The sequence below is a fragment of the Girardinichthys multiradiatus genome, chromosome 7, assembly GCF_021462225.1.
Source record: "Girardinichthys multiradiatus isolate DD_20200921_A chromosome 7, DD_fGirMul_XY1, whole genome shotgun sequence".
NCBI classification, from domain to species: Eukaryota; Metazoa; Chordata; class Actinopteri; order Cyprinodontiformes; family Goodeidae; genus Girardinichthys; species Girardinichthys multiradiatus.
This window is the reverse complement of record NC_061800.1, coordinates 2,242,501-2,261,288: the sequence shown is the minus strand read 5'-3', so window position 1 is coordinate 2,261,288 and position 18,788 is coordinate 2,242,501. Positions and strand designations below refer to the sequence as shown.

Genomic DNA, 18,788 nt, shown 5'->3' with positions numbered 1-18,788 from the left:
AGGGCAATTTAGAGAGACCAGCCATGTAGCAGTCATGTTTTCGAGCCGGAGTGCCTGGAGAGAACCCATCCATACACAGGAGAGAACATACAAACTCCATGCAGAAAGACCCCACGCTAGGATTTGAACCAAGGATCTTCTTGCTGCAAGGCAACAGTCCTCCCGGGCTGAGGCATAGTGTAATTTAGTATTGATTACAGCGATAAAACAGGGCAGAAAACATCCAACTGAGACTAAATCAAATTGTGTTTGTATATTGTATATTTTATTCATTTAACATTTTATTAATTGTTGCAGTCTGAGCCCAGGAGATGGTGGTCTAACACCAGGCTTTCCACGCTCTATGAATAGCTGTGGCTAATTACAAATTAGCTGACCATTATATTTTCTCCTGTCTCAGAAGGATAGATTTATTTGAGGGTGCAGCAGCTTTGATTTGCATTAGAATCACAGCATTATGTGTGATGGTGGACACACTCACCAGTCTGTAATCATTATTCTGCAGACTTACTCACAAGGGAAATACCAACCTTTGTCATGATTAGCCTACATGCCACACATACGCTTTCATAGGTTTCTTGCAGGCAGCAGTTGTTAATTACCATTTTACCCTCCCAGTCTCAAACAGTTGTGCAGTGATATTGACTTTTAGACTGTCTGCTGATGAGAGCTTCTAACCCCTCCCCCTGCAGCGAAACAAGAAATTTAGCATTTTTTATTTTCCTGATTGATTCCGTGGCTAAACGTAAATGTTATTCTACTTATGTGGCTTCAAAATGTTATCAGCTCACCTGTGAGTTCTCATCAGGAATCATTTGACTTTCCATTGTAACTTAGGTTCATTAATCTGACACCTGTGATGCCACAGTGTCCGTCCTGCAAGTTCCATTGTTGTGGTAAATCAGTGTGCTGGCACTGGAGAGCTACCTGAGCTCTGTGGCTTATATCTTTGTTTTGCCTTCAGTCAGCTTGTCTGAATGAGCTTGACTATTCCCCAAGCTGTTGAAGAGACAAGGCAGCAATGAGTAGGATGCATGTCATGCACAAGTGCATGACAGAGAGAAAATGCCACACACTTTACAGCATTTTACACCTTTTTGTACTTTGCCGACAACAAGAACTAAGTTGAAAATAATCTGTATTTTAATTTGGAACAATTTCCTAAGTAACATAAAAACGACTTTTAGCTGTAGTTATTTGTGTAATCTTTGCTAGACTTTAAACTGTTTCGCTTTCTGGCAGCCCTAGGGACATCATTGCTTCAAAACTTAAAATGATATGAGAAATATATTGAAACAAATGAGGAGCAGCCATTTCCTTCTGTTGCTCCCATTTCATGCCTCTGCCTTAATTGAGAGAGACAGGGTCTCCTCACCATCAGGGCTGTCTGGGGTGTGGCAGATGGAGGATAGAGGGAGGGGTTCGGTGTTACTAGAGACCTCAGAGAGGTCACAAGGACTATTATTTTGGAGTCAAGGACTTCAGTGGTCCAGTGACGATGACATTTACAACCTAGACCTGACTCCACCCCACCATCATCATCGTCATCTACATCCAATCCATATCCCAACTTTCACATTTACATTGACAGAGCTGACAATTGCCTGATAATGAAGAGGCCCCCAGAGTCAACAAGGGAAGTATGATATACTGTTCCTCCCTCTTCCCCGACTATGTCAGGAGCCTCAAAGTGGCCATTGACTACTAATTGAAAAACCTGCAAGCACCCACCCTCCCTACAAGCCTTCCTTGATCCTCTTAATTACTGGGGTTAAGTGACTGTCACATGGGACTGATGATGGAAACACAGCCAAAACAGCTTTCAGGCAGCCTAAAAGTGAGTATTCTAACATGCATAGTATACTTTCTGTGCTGATGTGAACTTCTGATATTTGAATGTAACTGATTAAGCAAGTCAAGTTTCTCTAGAAATTTCCTTTTTATTTTAGACTTTTTTAAAGGACCACTTCAGCACTAGTGACCTTTATTTAACCCTAAAGGTGGAGAGACAAGGCGTACAGCAAATGGCCCGCGACCGGGAATCGAAACCAGGACTAAAGCCTGCACACATGGGGCGCCTGCTCGTTCAACTAACCAGCCGGCCCTCTGGGATTTTCTTTTGAATTTATTAAGGATTGTCAAAATGCGCTTACGTGACACGCTTGCTTTGCATAACGTAGTTGCGTCATGGGTGTCGATAAGCCGGAAGTCGCCGCAGTGAAGGGAGTAGCAGAAATCTTAAAAACTGCCGTCAACTTTCTTTAATAACGAAGTGAGTCTTTGTAAAGATCTTTGCCATATGTTGTACGAACTTCCGGGATAGAATAAGGTAAGAAGTAGGTTTAACCTCATCCAGTTTTCTATGAGGGGTTAAGTTAAAAAATGCCTCCAGTAGCGAGCTGTGTTATATGTAACCCGTCCACTTTCTTCAACATTAACTAGCTTATCATGACAACCGCATGGCAATATTCTTACTGTTTTACATGAAGCAGGTGGTGGTGAAAAAAAGTGCTGAGGCTGTTTGCCGATCAGCAGCTAGCTGATACACAACTAGGAGGCCAGAGTTGTGTCAGAACCTCTCCGCCTATTAGCTTTTATCGTTTCACTGGCGACGAGGCCAAGTGCTAACCTTTCCACACCGTCAAAAAGCGTCATTTCAGGTCATGAAGTAGATTAATTCACCACGGAGCTCATTATTCTGTTTTACATTGTAAAAGCAGATTGCTGAGTATCTTATCCCATTCACAGATGGTAAATTTATTAGATTAAATAGATTCCTCTGGAATCTGAACACTTAAAAGCCCTTTTAAATACATTAATAGTTTTGTGAGTCCGTTTACACCTGGCATCAACATATCCTGACACGTATAAATACAGTATTCACACACTGTCAAACTTTCACATTTTCTCACATTGTTATCTCAAACTTTAATTAATTTTATTTTCACTTAAGTGTATGTGTATAATTATAAAGTGGGAAAAAATGTGGTTTGCACAGCTATTATGGACGTGTAATACTTTGTGTTGTCACTTTTATTTGCACTTACAGCTTCAGTCTGTTTGTGTTTGTCTCTACCAGCTTTGCATATCTAGAGACCAACATATTTGCTCATTCTTCTTTGCAAGATAGCACAAGCTTTGCCAGAATGTATGGGGAGATTGTGTTAACATCAATTGTCAAGTCTTGGGTAAGATTCTAAATTGGATTTAGGTCTGGACTGTCACTGGACCATTCTTACATTTGAATATGTTTTGATCTATATCAGTCAGTTGGCAAAAGCTTGGGAAAATATTTTCTAACTTAGCCCTGCTTTAAACATCTGCATAACCTCTACCTTGACCTGTCTGCAGTATTCCCCGGTCTTCTGTTTACTGAAGTTCTCCAAACTAACCACCTAACACCATCATGGAAGAGGTGGATTCATACTGTAATCAACGGACACACAGTTGGAATCTATTTTTCTGATTATATTAGTTCTGAAGGCAATTGGTTGCAAGTTTTATGTATGGGTAAAAGTGGCAGAATAGATATTCAGGCTACACTTTTCAGAGTTTTGTTAAAAAAAAACAAAAAACTACTTTGTTCCTTCCACCTTACAGTTATGTTACTTGAATGTTATGCATCTTGATAATTTAGGTAAAGAAATGACATAAACACAAAAAAAATATATATATCTAACTAAAGCCCCAGTTTCAATTAAATTGGGACGTTGTATAAAACAAAAAGAAACAGAAAACAATGATTTGCAAATCCTGTTAAATATAGAGAAGACAGTAAAACACAATGTGCTTTGTTTTGGTTCATTTTATACTCACCATCCTAACTTAATTGGAAGCTGCATTCTGGTTGGCACAGGACGTAGTACCTGCAGTCCGGCCAGACCCTATTTACTTTCTCAGAAACATCTTATGCTTCTGCTCCATGTTCTGTCAGCTATCCTGGCTGAAAATAGATAGACATTATATCTCTAAGATGAAGCCTGTGCACTTTAAGTTCAATTTTCTTCCATATTTGTTCAACTTTGCGACAAACTCCTAAAGTTCCGAGTAGACTCGCCAATGGAATTACTATTTCTGTGGGATACCACTTTATTTAAAGGGGCCAGTTGATCCACAATTGATGTGTATTCTGTGTTAAAGCAATGGATAAGAGTGTTTACATATCCAATAGAAAAACCTTCAATCTCAGGTGTCTTTATGAGTTTTTATTTCAGATGTATTTGCTTAGATGTAAAGTTAATGTCATAAAAAGCACAAATACAATCACTCTTATGCACATTCTTCACATTAGTAATGTTGAGGCCTGACGAAAAATAGAGGTTAAAGGTTTGGCCGTTTCGGTGAGTTGGTACAGAAAAATGTTGGACAAAGCTAAAAGAACAAGTCAAGGATAACATTTCAGCTGTTGAGTTTGAGGAGACATAATCAATATGAAAATCCTCAGGAATTAAAACATTCTCCATCTTGATAATTGATCTGCAGCAGGAATCCTTCCCAGTGTCAACCTGAAAGGGTAACACCAATAGGCAGTTAGCAGGGCACAGTTCAGGTTATTAATAGTCAACATTCTTGTATGTTTCTGTGAGAAACAACAAAATGAAAATTGTTTTTCAGATGTAAAGCTCCTTAAGAGAGGAAGATTTGTTGCTGAAGGTTCAGAAGGGCAATACAATTGGATGATAACAGTACAGGTTTTGCATTGGCTTGTTGCATGGAGATTGACAGCAAACACCTTGCCAGTCATGTGCTCTCCAGCCGGGTCAGGGGAACAGCTGTAGGTAAAGTAGCGCAAGCAGCGAGAATACATTGGTCTGGCCAGCCTTAAAGCCTCAAAGACCCCATCTGGATGCCAACTCTAAAATCCCACCTACAACCCATGTCTGGGTTGGTGAAAAACACTGGCTAGGTAATCAGTCTATCACAGGGCAACCAACCATACACATAAACACACACACACTTAAGGGAAATTTTGGATGAAAAATTAGCCCATATTTTTTAAAGACCACAGGCTGGATTCCTTCCTGCCACCAGGCAACAGTGCTAACAACGGTTTTACCCGGCAGCCCTAACTCCAGGTTTCTCCCCTAAAATATAACGAAAAATATCATGGAAACATTTTTAAGGAAGGGTTGTGTTGAAAGCACTACACCCTTCCTTACTATTGTTAAATTAGTCAATCTATTTTCAATTCATATAACTTGAAGCAGAAAATAATCAAACTGAAAATTTAGTTGTCAATTGTATTTTATGATAGTGGCTCTGATTCCTTTCTGTCCAGCTTTGGTATGCCAGATGAGACCTTTGGACACAGACATGGTGGAGACGGATACTTGCTGCTCTGATTATGTGCATCACTGACTACTATGAACAACAGTGCATCAACCAGTGACCAGCAGCAGGGGTCAAGATCTGGAGAGAGACCGCACCATTTGCGGGGACCCTATGTTTCATTTATCACCGACAGGTTAGCTTTTTGACTGTCTCGCATTACTCTGATGTTTGACTGGCCATTTGTGTAATGACATGTCAGTTCCTGTGACATAAAAGCATGGTTGTGGATTTCAGGACCTGCAGTTAGCCCAATGCCTAATGAAAATACTTTCTCAGACATGATCTGGGCATCTGTTTTACAAAACTTTAAACTGCCTGAAAATTTTGTCAGCCCATGAAAACAAATGTGTAAAAACATCTTTAGTAGTAGTAAATTATATTCTTTTAGGCAAGCTGGGTATCTGTTCAATTTAGGCGCACTGCAGTGGCACTTACAGACATGTAATTGATTTCTAAGTGTGTGGCCAGTAGTTCTTACCAATAATTACAATGGAAAATTATAAACTTGATAGTAATAATGACTAGAGCTGCATAATATTAGAAAATCTTGCAATAGCGATATTTGTTAATTATTAATTATTGTGAGGATGATATCAGGTGCAATACATGTCTTTTTTTTTTCTTCTCCCTTTATAATCTGTACTTCCTACTCTATGTAACCTTTAGCATTTTTGACAATGTCATTTGTGCCTGGTATGAGCTTTTGCTGCCATGAGATTCTGTCCTACTGGATAAATATCGCATGAAAAATACAACTTCAAAATTCTTCATATATATTAGTTAACAATTATTCCATTCTAAGCAGTCCTTTGTGATATGAATATTCTGCACACTTTTATTGCAAAAACCATATATTCGAGATATGTTATGCAGCCCTAATAATAACCATGGTTTTCATTGTGTGAGCCTCTAGTTACAGTGCAAATCCCTGCTTACAAATTTCTTGCCCGACTAGATGTAAACTGGTTGATATTAGCTGATGACACAAACTGGTTCTCCATATCAAACTAAAAAATGTTCAGGAGCTTAAGCACTTAAGCTATACATCGTGTTGGGATCATCTTGCCACGAGGTGGACTGTAACTACACCTCCCAGCATCCATTGCAGCTCTAATGTCACAGCAAAGGCAGATAGCCTGCAGAACATGATCACTTTTTGAGTTAGCTTGACGCAACAGAAGCACATTTGAGTCAGTCACAACTTGCAGGACAAGTTAACATTTCTTTTCTCAGCAATCCTTCAAAGAAGAGCTTGATAAAGCTTGAAATCTAGCTGTCTGTGCAACCAGCAGATTTCTCATCTATCCCAACGACTTGGACTATTGCAGTCTGCAATCCAGGCGTGCAAAATCCAACAGAGGATTTTCCGAGAAAAAGACCCTTCCTCGTTTTTGTTTTTTTTCTTGAGTTGACAGATCTCAGTTCATCATCATTATTAGATATAATTATTAGTTCTTGTGCTAGTAGCTCAAAAATCACAATCCCACACTGTTTTATTTATTTATTTTTTAAATGTGTCCTGTCTGTCACTCAGAATTGTTGTCTGAATGCCAAAAAGAAGACCCACAGATTTACTTTCACAAGCTAATGTCGAGGTAGGAAAACTTTACTGGCCGTCCGTTAACTCTTACGTTACTCCTCACCTCTCATTGACTCTTTTTATTCTGCACTCCAAAGGACAGTCCTCAGTCAGAGATCAGTTGTAGTTTCCACAAGTTTATTAAAACCAGTCTGAATTCAGAGTGGAGACATCACACTTACACTGATACCTGGAAACGTCTGTGTGTTGTCTCACTGGGGGCTGCATTACATTACATTTTATACCCCACGCTGCAAAGCAGTACACATACACAATCATTCTGTCTGTGGATGTCTCCCCAGCAACAGTATTAAAGAAACAGAGATACATTTCATCATTTAATTAAAGAATTGTTTCCCACACATCTTCAGGAATCTTCAGGGTGGAATAGTTATCAGAAGTTTCGGTCAGCACAGAGAGGAGTACCATCCCTCCCCAATACACTGCCGGCTTCTCACAATACAGACAGAAAACACCTGCAAGCCTTAACCTTGAATAATGAACACTCATTGTGTTATAACTAGAGGCTACTGTTAAGGTTTTTTCTAACTATCAAAAGCATAACTAAAATTCCTAATAAAAATCAATCTATAAGCAGCAGAGTTCCAAAAATATCTTAGTTTTAGCTACTAATAATAAGGCCTTCATATTTCCACAATTCCCCCTTTTGATCTCCACAAAGAGATCACTCCACATAGAGTCCGTCCGTCAAAGCAGACAGCTGATAAGTAGGAGGTTTAGATTCAGCACTCCCCTTCTCAATTGTGGCAGTGATGAAGCGAACCATCAGAGCCCTGATGCATGGTACACAGAAACAACCACAGGTAACCATTAAGGCAACAAAATTAGCAATAGAAATCATTAATGACATGACTAAACCTTTCTATTTGCCAAACATATCAGTGAACCATTGCTCCAATGCATTGTCAATCCCCGAATGCTCGTGCATAGTTTTACTCAGAGTTCTCAATCCTTCTAAGGCTCGGGTGACAGATCCTTCAGGAGCGGTGTTATTGGTGTTATTTTTCAGCTAGCAACATATCCAACGCCATTCTGTTTTGTATGGCCATGAGAGAGGTGGGGGCTAGTTGTTCTGAGAGACCTTCAACAGCATCCCGGGTTAAGTTGGCCAGTCGTAGTACATTGTAATGAATATAATTAATGCGGTCTACATTCTTGTTAGGGGTTATTGGAACAAACGGTGAGATTACGGGGATATTTTCAAAGCCGGCTGCTACTTGATTCGCTAATTTATACTCATCTGGGACTCCTCTAGGCACTCCAATTGCACCAATATAGGTGGGAGAGTTCTGCGTGAGGTCAAAGGAGTTAGTTGCTCGCTTCCTTAACACGTCTGCCCCTCCAAGCTGTTAGAATAGAGGCTAGATGAGTGTTATTAGTTCTTTTTATGACTTCACCAATTAACATCAGTGGTGCCTGTAATCTGACCATAGCACACACTCTCCAGGCTTCCTGAGGGATCCTAATCAAAAGTCTCCTGTCACCACAATAATAGTATAAACCAGTTCTAGCCCACCTTCTATGGAATTACAACCAGGTTCAGTTCTGTTACACCAATCCTGTGGAATTTCACCTAAAAGCACAATAGCATTTGGACGGGTAAAATTGAAACATGTGTAGCTTCCATTGCCATTATAAGGGGTAAATGGTCCAGCGAGAGTTTTATTGTTAATGGGCGGAAAAATAGTAGCCAGTGTGGTGCAGTTAGTGGGTGTAGCTGCCTTGGTTAAATTTAGCATACAGTTATAGCCCCAAGTATCAGAGGGGTACAGAGGAGCAGGTTCAGTGTAAAGGAAGGGTCTCGCAGCTGCACAGGCTACACAGTTAGACATATGATTTTCTTGCGCAGTCTCAGCCATCCATTCTAGCCATAGGTTGGCTTCAGTAAATCCTGTTTCCAATGTTATAAGGTTCTTCACAGTATGTACATCTACACAATGGACAAGGGACGGCCCAGGACTGGGAGTAGGTGATGCTAGTTGTACCTTAATAATGTCTTTAGGGTCTTTCCTGTCTTAAGAGATCGTTTGGTGAGTTGGACATGTGTCAGATATCGAGTGGTGAATATGAGTGGGTTCAGGTCCATCAGGTGTTGGTGTGGCTCTAATCAAGGATATATTCTATTGCAGCTGTCCTAAGTTGTTCATGCGGTCATAATGATGAGTGTAACTGCCTGGTCCAGTGTTCCACAATACCTGATCCCAACTTCCACACGGATTCTGAGACAATTCACTGGGGTGGCCTCTCAGCACACACATATAGACATCATAACCACACCAACCCACCTGGTTGGTTCCACAATTAATAATGTTATATAAGTCAAGTTGTGCTACCGTGATTCCTTTAGTATTAGCATAAATGGTCAATTTGGCGCCATAAGGGTCAGACGGGCTGCGCATAACTGTAGGAGGGGGCTGTTCAGTTTCGGTGCTCCCACCGGTGCCCTCCATTTTGGTTATTAGTGGGGCTGCTAGCACTGTAATTAAGCATGCCTGGAACCGACAATGCAATGGAACTCGCTGAAATTTAAGCATCCTGTGAACTTTAATTAATCTTGTCAGAGAGAAGATAAAAATGAATTAAAGCAATATCAATATACACCTCTTACTCCAGAGGGGACAGAAGGATTCTTTTACATTGACTATGCTTTAGGCCCTGCTGCCTCTGCCTTACTTTTGCCTTTTGGACTAGTGCATTTCCTGCCTCTGTAGTCTCAGGGTGCTTAAAGCCTTCTGATCCTCAGCAGGGATGTCTTGACCCCTTCTAAGTGGAGGATGTCTTCTCAGTCCTCTTAATTAACTGCGTTTCTTAATTAAAAACAAATAATTACTGGGTTCAATCCTTATGGCCCCTGAACATTAAGCACAATAATAGATGAATATAAAAAGACAGTAAAATGCAATAACATATAAAATATAACTTTTGTTAAGTAAAAAGCATAAATTGAAAATTTTATTTTAGTTTATTTTTTCTTGTCTTATCTCGTCCTTTCGTCCTCCGGGTGGCGCAGTCTTGCTGTTCGTTTGTCCCTTATACAGGTGAAGGGAATGTCGGACAAATGGCCGGGGTTTTCAATGCAAATGTCAGGACATTGGTCGAAACGTGACACGGTGGCCGCGTGCCGGCCATTCGTCCCTTCGGTAACGTTCCGGACTTTCGGGAACGCGGCGCGCTGATGTAGTAAATGCTGAGGGGGGCAACCTCGCCGCGCCCGGGCACTTTGGGAACTTTTTGGCCGTTTGTCAGATGCCGTATGGGGGGAAGAAAGGGCCGATTCTGGCCATTTGGGGAGGGCCATTGGGGAAGATTCTGGCCATTTGGGGAGGGCCATGGGGGACGATTCCGGCCATTTGGGGAGGGCCATGGGGGACGATTCCGGCCATTTGGGGAGGGCCATGGAGGACGATTCCGGCCATTTGGTGATGGCCATTGGGGACGATTCTGGCCATTTGGGGATTGTCTGGGATGTTTGGGAGGGGGCCCAGATGCCAGAATCAAGTCACAACAAGGCCTCCTGCTCCCTTGAACGACATATGAAAGGATCAGAGCTCCAGCACCATCACAAGAAAAAAGTTGTAGATGGATCAAATGTTGCTCATAAGCCTATCGGACGCATCGGTCTGTTCACCATAATTTGAACTGTTTTGAGAAATGAAGATTTTTTTTCCCACAGTGCAGATACGGTGCATCGGACACTGGAATATCAGAGTACAAACCATCATCCTTATAGAGTTTGGAAAGGGAGTGTGCACGATCCTCCTATGCAAAGTGATGTGTCAAAACATGCATCCACCCATACCAAATTCACACAGGAATACTCCATAGATTAACACAGAGCTCAATAACCATCCTTATCTTTTCTGGAAACCCGTGTCTGGGAATGTAGTGGTTAATGAGACATTTAACCACAGTTTTACTATCTTCCTTTTTCACTGGCCATGCTTCTGGCCATCCTGTGAAAGCATCCACACACACAAGCAGATATCTGAAACTTCTTACTGGCTGCGCCATGTCTGTGTAGTCAATAATTATTTCCTTTCCTGGTCTTGTGATTAAAGGAAATTTTCTCTGCAACGGTGTCAAAGTTTTCTTTGGGTTAAATTGTTAAAACATTCAGACGGTGTCCCATCACTAAGTGAGCTGTTTTTTAAATTAATTTTGCCAACCCTGCTGCATGTTGTGTGCATTGTGGGTGGCATTTTTCCATGTTATCCATCATTACTGAAACGTACATCAGCACTCTCCTCTCTCCCCCATTTTTAGAAACAAAACTCCATTTACTGCCAATTTTGTTACAGAAACATCCAAATAAAATGGTATGGTGTAGTCAGGGAGCGTAAGCTCCGCCGCATTGGAAAGAAGCTGCTTTAACACAATAAAGGCTTCCTCTGCTTCCTGTGTCCAATCAAGGGCATTGTTAAGATTGCGCATGCCCTGTTCTCTGACTAGGTCTCTGAGGGTCTGTGTGAGATTGGTGTAACCTGGGATGTAGGTCCTACTGTAGCCTGTAAGTCCCAAAAATGACAGCATGTCTTTAAGCCTAAGAGGTTTAGGGTGTGTTAAAATACTTTGCTTATGTGAACCTGACATGCTCGTGCTTCCTGCAGTAATAACTCTGCCCTGGAAGGAAACCTTCTTCCTTGCTATTTGTAGTTTATTTTTACTGACCTTGAATCCATGTTTATGCAGATGTCTCAGCACGAGTTCTGTACACTGCAAACAGAGCTCCGTTGTAGATGCTCCCAGTAGGACGTCATCCACATACTGAATGAGTCACGTTCTGTGGTAGGGGGCAAATCTGTAACACATCTTTCAAAACATGGTTAAATATACCTGGGGAAAGGGCGAACCCTTGTGGCAGACGGGTGTAGCGCAGCTGCTCCCCACCATAGGTGAAAGAAAAAATGTCTCTGCTCTCTTCTGCTAATGGCAAACAGAAAAATGCATTAGGTAGATCAATGCATTTGTACCACTGATGTGAAGGTTCAAGGTTGGAGAGAGCCACATAGGGATTGGGGACAGGAACAGTAGGAGTCACCAGAACTGAATTTATTGCTCTTAAATCATGTGCCATGCGATATTTTCCAGTACCTTTTTTCTCTACAGGAAGGATGGGTGTGTTCCATGATGAGGCTGAGGGTTCTAACATGCCTGCTGCCTTCGGGCCTTCAATGGTGTCTCTGATGCCGTCCTGAGCCTGTTGTTTAGGCGAGGGAGATGCAACCTGAAAAGAAACTGGGGCGCAGGGGGTTAATCCTACATCTGTGGGTCGTTCAGCCCATAACTGATAAGGTTGGCTCTGCAAAAGAGCTGCGGCTTTGGGATGATCTTTTTTTTCTCTTCCATGATGACGTGTGAGCATCTCATGCTGCAATAGGACTTCATCAGTAGCTGTACATTTTATACAATATGTGTCTGTGCTTTTAGAATACCTTAAGTTGGTGACTGAGGTGTCCTGCCAGTCCCCAGCTGCCAGAGACCGCTTTACCACTCCTCCCAATTCCTTAGCTTGATGCTCAGGATGCAAAGAAAGAGAAACATGAGGAACAGCTTCATCTGACATTAAATACCGTTCTGCATGGTCAGGTGTTAAATCAACTGTTGCAGCCACACCCTCAGGAGCCACATAAATATTTTGGATGAAATGAACCATGTCCTACCTTCTACTGTTTCATTAAACAAATCTTGGTACCATTCAGTGTGACAACGGTCGTAGAACAGAGTGACATGGGGCGGGTCAGGCGGAGAGGTGTAGGGGCAGAGACTTTGAATCCAGGGTTTCCACAGCTGATACACAGAGAAGATGCTGCTTGGAGAAGAAGTTGCGGTCAGCAGCCCCCAGTAGATGTAAACATATTCCTCTGCAACTGGCTGTAAAAGGTATTGTTCATGCTGAAGCATTTGTCCACATGCCAAAGAGGAACCATCTGGAAAAGTTACTGTTAACCTATCAGTACCACACAGCACTGATGCTCCCAGCTTCACTAATAAGTCTCTGCCCAGCAAATTAACAGGTCTGCTGGGTGAACACACAAAAGCGTGAGTTACTCTCTGAGTCCCAATCTGAACAGGAAGTGGTACAGTCACAGGCAGAATTTGTGCAGCCCCTGAGAAGCACATCACAGAAACAGTCTTGGTAGAGAGCAGTGGTTTAGGAGGTTGCTGTGTTACGGTGGAATAAGTAGCTCAAGTGTCCACTAAAAAATTCAGACCGTTCTCTCCCACCTTTGCAGGCAACATGGGATCTGCTGTGCCCACGCTGCCTTGGTCCTCCTCAGGGGCGTCAGTATGGGCTGTAAGACGGGTGTCCATCCATCTGTGGATACTGGTGGGGTGGGGGATGTGCCATACCTGCATTAGGAGGGACCGTTACTCCCTGCTGTGACCCCCAGGTAGGGCAGGTGGGTGACCAATGTCCAGACTAACCGCAGTTGTAGCACACATCTCCCAGTGCCCTGCTGGCTCCACCCCTTCCTTTGGGTGGTCCACGCCATCCACCACGACCACGGTGACCACCAACATGCCATCTGCCTCCACAACCTGGGCCACTGTACCTGTAATTATAAAATTAATAGGGTGGCACTGATCAGTCATAGGTGGTAACATAGACAAAGGGGTGTGTGCTGCTGGAGGAACAGGTTGAGCTGCAGCTAACATTACATTTTCAGTTTTATCAATTTTTCTCTTAATTTCTCTTTGGCCTCTTGCAGCTGCAATTTAAGGAGCTGGTTCTGTAGCTGTTCTTTCTCCTCTTTTTTCTTTTTCTCTGCCTTCTGAGCTGTATGTAAATGGTGAATTAAATGTTTTTCCCACTTTGTGAAGTCTGTTCCCTGCAAATCAGGATTATTTTTCAATTTTTTGACAAACCTCAACAGGAACTCCTTTTAATATGGCTTTTTAAACAGCTGTCCCATTCCTATCCCGTCACCCTTGGGATTAACTCTTGTGTGTCCACTGCAGCACTAATGTGCTCTTTAGGATGCTGATTAGGGTCCCAATCGACTTGAGGGACTGCAACGGCGGCGGTGGGCGGATACTAATTTCTTATAGCCTTCCCTAGGGCTGTCATTACACGTGTCAGGGGTGTGTCATCAGGGTCCTTACTGCAATCAGCATTCTGTTCTATTTCTCTAGCAACTGAGGGATGCACAGATCGCCCCAAAATTGCTCTAAAGTCACCCAAGGCCAGTGTCATGCCTTTAGTCAATGTATCTTATTCCTGTAACCAGACACGTCCACATCCTGCAATAGGTGGCAACTTATCCACTAATGCCTGTACATCTCCCAATGAAAAAGGGACATATTTTGTCATTCCAGCTGATGAGGTCAACAACGGACATTGAAATCTGGATGGATCGCTCTGGCTACGGGTAGTCATGGTGTGTGTTCTCCCAGAATCTTTAAACTGTTTTTCTGTCATCTGTTGAGAATCTTTTGCAAATAATTCATGCACTTTTGATTCCAATTGTGTAACCCTCCTTAAAAGTCTAAGCGTTTCTTTTGCTTCTTTCTCAGGCCCTCCTTCAACTCTTTCACTCAAGCAATCACTGCCAGAAGCCACACTACTCTGCTCAACACTTTCTTCCTTCTCTTTTACTTCTGGCTCAGAGATCCAATTGCCTTTCAGGGATATGTCCTCCTTTACAGGAGTCCCCGCTGTCTGCCGGTCACTAGACCGGAAGCCGTCAGGCTCAGAGCTGGGTGCCTCTGGCCGCGTTTTCTGTCTAGATTGTGAGTCAGAGCTGCACTCTCCGTCTTCACCGGACACTTTCAAAACACTTAATTTCTCTTTAAAATTCCCCAGGAGGGTCTGGCTCATTCCTGTTGGGGGATTCACTCATTGGGTAGAGTGCTGCAGGAGAAAGTTCTGTGTAGGGCCCTCTTTATCTCTCTGCGGTCAGAGAAGGGCTCATAACAGGCAGGTCCTCCCACTTGTGGTGTGTATACTTTTGATGGTTCAGGGACAAATGGGTTGTAATGCGCACGTAACTGGCCTGATTCTGTGTCTCCTATAATATATATTTCTCCATTTTGCACATCTATCATTGGATATATACCATGTGTGAGACTATAGGGCGGAGGGACACTCGGTGGGGGTACTGCTGTTTTTTTCTGTCTGCTTCATTTGTGTTCTGTCCTTACTGCAGTGAATCAATCCCTGCCACCAAACCAACAAACGACCCCATTCTGTCTCTTTATTCCCTGCGTCTTTTGCTTCAACTTTACACTTTATTCCACCAAGTCGTCTTTTCTCATCAGCTTTAATCAACCAACTGTCTTTATCCTTCAGATGCCTCTTATATTCTCGGTTCAACCATCTACCTAACGGTTCCTTGTTATCCATTCCTCCTTCTCCTGCAACAATCACCTCCTTGATCTTTTCTATAGTTTTCTGAACTTCCTTCTTTGACTTTTTCTCACATTTTTCCATAAATTCTGCCAGCACAGTTACCTGGTCTGACAACGGTATCCAGGGACCTCTACCACATCCCATCATCACTCTTTTCACCATCAATTTCTCCTTCCATGTTGCTCAACTGTTGTCGCTTGTTTTCCCCCTTTTTTTTTTTTTTTGTCACTTTATGCCTATACAGTATATGATAAAATCACAGCTTCTACAATACCTTCACCTCTTATGCCTTAATGTTATGGCAGTACAGTTTATAATATAATCACCGCTTCTACAATCACTCACACTCAAGTGCAGCCATTCGCAGCCACTCAATTTTATTCTCTTCTCACTCATATTCAGTTAGTTAAATCCAGTTAGACAAATACAAATACAACAGGATATATGGCTTGTGCGCACGGAGGGCCTCAAACCCTTACACTCAGCGGGACTCTCTTTTTCAATCTCTCCTGGTTCGACCGCTGTGATGCCAAAGCCGGTTTGACACCTAGGAATCAACCCTCCGTTGACTCCCTGGAATTCCTTTTACTTAATTTTATTCTTACAGACTCAACATTTAAGTATCTTGACTGCCTTCCCTCACCTGCCAATTCAGGGTCTCGGGGTCCTATCCCTTGCCACGTAGAGGGGTCCTCAGTCTCTCGGGGAGTCTCTTACTAACCCCATCCTAAATACCCCAGTCCTTGTCGGGACTGAGTTTGGATTGCCAAATCCGGAACTTATTTACTTTCCCAGTCTCACCATTTACGTGTCTCAACCGACAAGTATGTTACAACAAATATTTTACTCGATACATAATTTCTTTACCTTAATACATTATTTCAACCAACAAATATTTTTACCCAAATCTGATCAGGACTGTAACTTTAAGAGAAAACAGATATCTATTCCACAACACCACCTACACTATTAGCAGGCAAAAGGAGAATAAAAAAAGATCTCCTTACCTTTTGTTTTGGGTCAGCCCTGTGGTGTTGTAGAACGTCTGCCTCGTAGTCAATTAATTATCCTTTAGTTAGTACCAAATCCGGGTCACGGCACCAAACTGTTGAGGTGGGGGGAGGCCTTAAAACAGTATTTTATTTAATATAAATACATAAATAAACATTTATGTAGCCTTTCAATGAAATAATCATGTTGTTTATTAATACAAAATAAGGAATAATGACTTACACAGTGACATGCAAAGTACTTGACTCCTCAGACGTACCCACGGACTCAAAGCGGACATCCTCTGGACATGTCTGGGCAAAACTCAATTGACTGTGTACGTGGTGCCACGCAATAAACTGCTCGGCAGGAAAAATGCTCCACATCAAACTGTTTTATATGTGACACACTGCTCTGAGCAGCTGGTCACAAGTACGCGCAGCATCATGGCCACTGTCTGCCTCGCACTGAGAGGTCCTCTTCTTGGTCCCTACTCTAGTTTAATGGCCTTTAACACCACCTTCTTTTTGTTTTGTTTTTCCAATGCTACACGCCAAACTAGTTCTGCTTCCTTGTCCGATGATGCCATGATGGAAAGCGTAGGAAACGCAGGAATTTGTCACCAGAAATATAGGAAATTGTTACACGCGACGATGAAGCCATGGACAGTGCATGCAGAGTCCGCGTTGCTCACACTATGCCTGACTATGCTCTGCCCTTAAGTGATCATCAGTCACTAGAAAATGCTGAGTAATTATGCTCAGGTTTGCATTAACCAGTTCATGAGTTGCAGATATCTTGGAAACTAATCAGCACTGCATTATAATTACAATCATTGTGTTTAAAACACATTATCTCCAGAGACCTGAAGGCAACTGTACATAAACTTCTACTAAAGAGACATGGAAACGTATTCAAAAACATTTTAAACATTTCCAGTCTTTTAAAAAAAAAAATTTATATGGCTTAGAGCGTCAGTGATTGACAGGTAATGTTCCGTGGAGGAATGCCATGACAAGCTAGAGCCACAGCACTACGGCAAGTCAAAAGGGTCAAAAATCATCCTTATATTAACGCGTTCTAATCAGTAAAAAATGGGATGTGCCGTTTTTTACGCGTTGTGAATCTTAATACGTGGTGATGTAAATGACATGTAAAAAAAAATGCGTAGGTGGCATAAATAACGTGTGGTGGCGTTTTATGCATGTTTTTATCATGAAGAGGCTGTCTTATCAGTGCTCAACTGCTAGCTTTTAGGGCATATTACCTAATCAGTTCACCGCAAGGGCAGACACAACCAGAAGATCCCTGATCTTTGGGGAATGACAGAAAGTACATGCTCCTACCATTCTTCTCCTGTCTTCATCACACCCAGTTTTACAATAATGTTTGGTTGGCATTCAACTAACTGTACTTGTTATTTTTGGACAGTGAAACATTAGTCATCTTTAACAGGCAATCAATTATCAATTTAAAGAGATGATAGCATTTGATTACACATACACCACCTACAGAAATATTTGCTTTATTTAGTCCACTGCTGTATTTTCTTTTTTTTTGTTCATTCGTTTTTGACTTATGCTTTAGCTTATGTTTTGTTAGTTTCCTATTTAAAAGATAGTATTTATCAACTTGTAGTTCCTCTTACATGACAGCAGATGTCAGTAAAAGGTTGGAATCCTGCATCTAAGACTTTAATAAGAATTTTAATGTCACTCCACATGTTGCATGTTGACTTTTAAACATTTGCGTATCCCTCCTTGTTAGGATCATCAGAGACCAGTTTTAACTTTTTAAATATCCTCAAATGTAAAGAACAGCCATTTAAAGTAAACACAGGATTTAACCTATCTGTAAGAGCTATTTTTCTATTTTGGTAGTTTTGAATTTAGTTAAATAGTTTATTTCTAATTAGTATTTTTGTTTGCTTAAAAATAATTTTTTGTTTTATTTTGACCATGGACACCCGGGGTATAAATACATAGACCTTGAAAAGACCAGTAGGCATGTAGGGGGTCTCCCTCTGTCTCACTCCCACCCTGCTTGTATTTACATTTCCAAGAGCATGTTGAGGGCCCTGGCAGTGGAAGCTCTTGTTCCTTCTCAAAGTCCACAAAAGACATGTAGACTGGTTGGACGAACTCCCATGAACCCTCCAGGACCCTGCTGAGGGTGTAGAGCTGGTCCAGTGTTCCACAGCCTGGACGAAAACCACACTGCTCTTCCTGAATCCGAGGTCCGACTATCCGACGGACCATCCTCTCGAGAACCCCCGAATATACCTTACCAGGGGGGCTTGAGAGTGTGAGTCCCCTATAGTTGGAACACACTCTGCGGTTCCCCTTTTTGAATAGGGGGACCACCAACCCGGTCTGCCAATCCAGTGGAACTGCCCCCGATGTCCACGTGATGCTGCAGAGTCGTGTTAGCCAACGCAACCCTACAACATCCAGAGCCTTAAGGTACTCCGGGCTAATCGAATCCACCCCTGGGGCCTTACCACTGAGTAGCTTTTTA

The 18,788-nt window shown here is 42.1% G+C and overlaps 1 protein-coding gene across 7 annotated transcripts in view; it reads left to right on the top strand.

Annotated features, from left to right (window-relative positions):
• The first annotated feature begins 1,686 nt into the window (after nt 1–1,686).
• The window catches only part of insig2 (insulin induced gene 2), a 31,669-nt gene continuing 14,567 nt past the window's right edge, over nt 1,687–18,788 (top strand). For 3 of the 7 annotated variants that reach the window (XM_047370894.1, XM_047370891.1, XM_047370896.1), the window contains exons 1-2: nt 2,173–2,329; nt 5,279–5,464. In XM_047370894.1, coding sequence (XP_047226850.1) covers nt 5,364–5,464 — 101 coding nt within the window. In that variant the 5' untranslated portion in view covers nt 2,173–2,329; nt 5,279–5,363. Of the gene's footprint in view, nt 1,838–2,125; nt 2,330–5,278; nt 5,465–18,788 lie in introns of those variants that run through there. The other 4 variants (XM_047370893.1, XM_047370892.1, XM_047370898.1 and 1 more) reach the window with 4 other exon arrangements.